The sequence below is a fragment of the Perissodus microlepis genome, chromosome 12 (assembly GCF_051167445.1).
Source record: "Perissodus microlepis isolate ML-2025 ecotype Zambia chromosome 12, ASM5116744v1, whole genome shotgun sequence".
Lineage (NCBI taxonomy): Eukaryota > Metazoa > Chordata > Actinopteri > Cichliformes > Cichlidae > Perissodus > Perissodus microlepis.
This window is the reverse complement of record NC_140472.1, coordinates 5321700-5324850: the sequence shown is the minus strand read 5'-3', so window position 1 is coordinate 5324850 and position 3151 is coordinate 5321700. Positions and strand designations below refer to the sequence as shown.

The 3151-nt window shown below is 38.9% G+C and overlaps 1 protein-coding gene across 2 annotated transcripts in view; it reads left to right on the top strand.

Moving 5' to 3' along the window:
• The first annotated feature begins 216 nt into the window (after positions 1-216).
• Positions 217-3151, top strand: part of hk2 (hexokinase 2) — a 42958-nt gene continuing 40023 nt past the window's right edge. For both annotated transcript variants that reach the window (XM_084945652.1, XM_084945653.1), the window contains exon 1: positions 217-506. In XM_084945652.1, coding sequence (XP_084801778.1) covers positions 444-506 — 63 coding nt within the window. In that variant the 5' untranslated portion in view covers positions 217-443. The remainder of the gene's footprint in view (positions 507-3151) is intronic.

The window sequence follows — 3151 nt, the reverse complement described above, 5'->3', positions numbered from 1 at the left end:
TCTCGTAGATCATAACACACTGCCCTACCCAATATCGGCTGTCTTAAAAGTAACAGTATCAGTATTGATATTGGTATCTGTGATACTGGCCCTGTATTCACTTTGTATCACTTCGATACCAAATTTTGTAGTACCTCAGCGCTGTTGTTCTGTATTTTTTTGGAGAAAAGTGATATCACCGCGACATCTCTGCAGCCAATCGGCGCCCTTCTTTCTCTCTGACGTCACCACACTACCAGGTCCAGGAAGCTGGAAGTTTCACTAGACTTTTTTTTTTGCACAACTCTGTTTTTAAAGACGAGTTTAACTTACGAATTTAAGACAAGTTAGCACTGTTGTGTGTTTATTATTTAAGGGAGCTGTGTTTGTGTTTAATTTCTCTGTAAGTCTGTAGAGTAGGAGGACGGGAAGGACGTAAATTCGCCACACATACCTGACTAAAGATGTCAACCTCGAACCCTCTGGCTAATTACAGCACGGAACTCCACGATGACCAAGCAGATAAAGTGAGTACTGGCGTTCAACACTCCGCTAGTTATGTTTTGGTGGCTATCTCCAGTATGGTGACGTGACATTTGAACTTGATACGTCTCAGGGAGGACGTGAAACCGGGGTCAAACAGGTCGCTAGGCTGTTAGCATGTATTGTTTGCGTGTTATTACTTCTTCCTCTTTGGCCAAAAAATCTGCCGTTAACTTAATTAACCCCACTTCATTGCTCACACTAGAGGAGGTTGGAGCAATGCATTGGGTAACAGGATTCAGTAAAGCTTATTACGCACTCTATAGAGAAGGTAATGTCATATCAGGTTTCGTCAATGCAGTGTGTGTGTGTATCCCTTTCTTACTCTCCGTATGGGGAAATCGTTAACGCCCTTTTCTTGGAAGAAACGGTAAAGTGTGGAAGACTTGTTCAGGGAAGTAAAAGCACAGTAATGTTAAAAACTTTAGTAGTTCCTGTCATTTGTGTCCCATTAGTGGGGACATACTTATAGCACCGTCCCATATCATCAATAAACCTGGGTTTTAACTGCTACGACTTGAATTTTATGTTCTTGATGGTTCATTTATAACAGGAAAAAGCCATCATTGCTGCAGAAAGCTCCAGATTTTATTTAAGAAATTTGCAGTGTGCCCAAAACAAAAGAAAACAAAACACTTAATAACAATAAAACAAACCCAGGGTGGCACAGTGTAAAAGCGATTAGCACTGTTGCACCACAGCAAGAACACCCTGGGTCTGAGTCCCCCATCTGACTGGAGCCTTGTTGCTTGGATTCTGCATGTGTGTGTGTGTGGGTTCTCTTCAGGTACCTCGGCTTGGCTCCAGCCCCCTGCAAACCTGATTTGGATAAGTGTAAGAAAATGGATTAATGGGAAAATAAAATCATCCACAATAGGAATACAGCTTTCCCAAGGGATTGTCACAGCGGATGTGCGCAGATGTTTGATTCGGTGCAGTTTTTATGCTGCGACCCTTCCTAAATGCAACCCTCCTATTTATTCAGGCTTGGGACAGGTTACTTGATGACATGACACCATACAATACAAGTTTACAGTATTATTATATTGTCATTATACATAATATTTTCAAAAATATTGAAATTTGTAAAAAAAAATTCATTGCAGGAATTTTTATTTTTATCATTATTGACACAGGCTTCAAGGGCAGCCCCTTAATTCGAACACGTTAAGTTAGTGACATGCTTTGGTGAAGGGACTGTGTTATGCTGTTAACGCGGTAGAGATGGGAAAATCTGTCTTGACTGAGATCAGGCAGATAGCTACAGTCTTCTGCACAACTTGTCCTTTTCACGATGCCCAGAGGCTCACAGTTAAAACACACGTCGTCATTCGTGAAAACACAGGGATGATTAGCAACCCTAGTACAAACACTTCCTGTGACTGCTTCAAATTAAAAGCCTGCAAGTCACAGGACTGTAACATTTACATGATAGAGCCTTCTTTTTAGGCTAGCCCTTGCATACTAATAGATATAATCTGTACATTGCCTACGAGACTGTATGCGAAAGATGGGTGCTTAGTGATCAGCTTATGTAAGCAAGTTAAACTGTATGGTGAAAATGCACATGCCTGATAATTACTATTAAATAATAGCGTAATAAAACTTGAATTTACTGCCATTTCAGACAGTGTAATTCCTTTTGTATTCCATTTTGAACAATCTTTTCACTGCTTTTTCATTTCATTACCTACGGTTTGACTTCTTATTCAGTGTTTCTGGTGGTAATCTTATGCAATTTGTCGAAATAGCCAAAACGAAATTACAGCAGTATTGCCCTTGGACCTTTTGAGCTGATTCTTTTTGATTAATGGCTGAATGGAACTCATTTGGCCTTTTGTTCTGTTGTTTTGCTGTTTTCTCCTATTGTTGCACTCCAGTCATTGCTGTCATTTAAACGGGGAATTGTATGAATTGATGATTTTGCTTGTTCATAGACGCTACCATTCATCTACGAAACCTTTAACAGCTTCTCTTGCTGTGAGGCTGTTTACTCACACTCAGCTTATAATTACAAAACGTGAATTGGTCTGTCAGATACTCCTGCTGAGGGGAACATTTAAATATTCAGACCTCTTCTCTTTCTAAATTACATTTTAAATGAATGAATGAAGTATAAATTCCCATCCCTTTAGACTTAATAATCCCTTAATAACAAAGTAAAAACCTGCTTTTAGAAATTATAGCAAGAAACTTACAATAAAGCTTTGTAGTAGCCCCCTATAGTGTCCAGCTGGTGTGTGTGTGTGTGTGTGTGTGTGTGTGTGTGTGTGTAATTTCAGGCTTTGGTAACATACTGTACAGTGTGTGTGGTTTTTTTTTTTTTTTTGTTTGTTTGTTTTTGTTTTGTTTTTTTCTTCTGAAGCATAAGCTTAGCATAGTCATGTAACTGTTCTGTCACTTTCCACAAAAGAAAACGGTACATTAGGTATTAGAGAGATCTGGGTTACATGCAGTACATGCATTATACTTTATTAATAAGAAAAAATGCCATATTCATTGAGAAATTTGCTCTTTTAACTCACTGGAACAGAGACGCATTATACAAGCCATGTGAAGAATCTGCAGGTGTATTTTTATGTACTATGTACTTATGTAATATCACTGTGTGTGTGTGGTATCAGCCTAT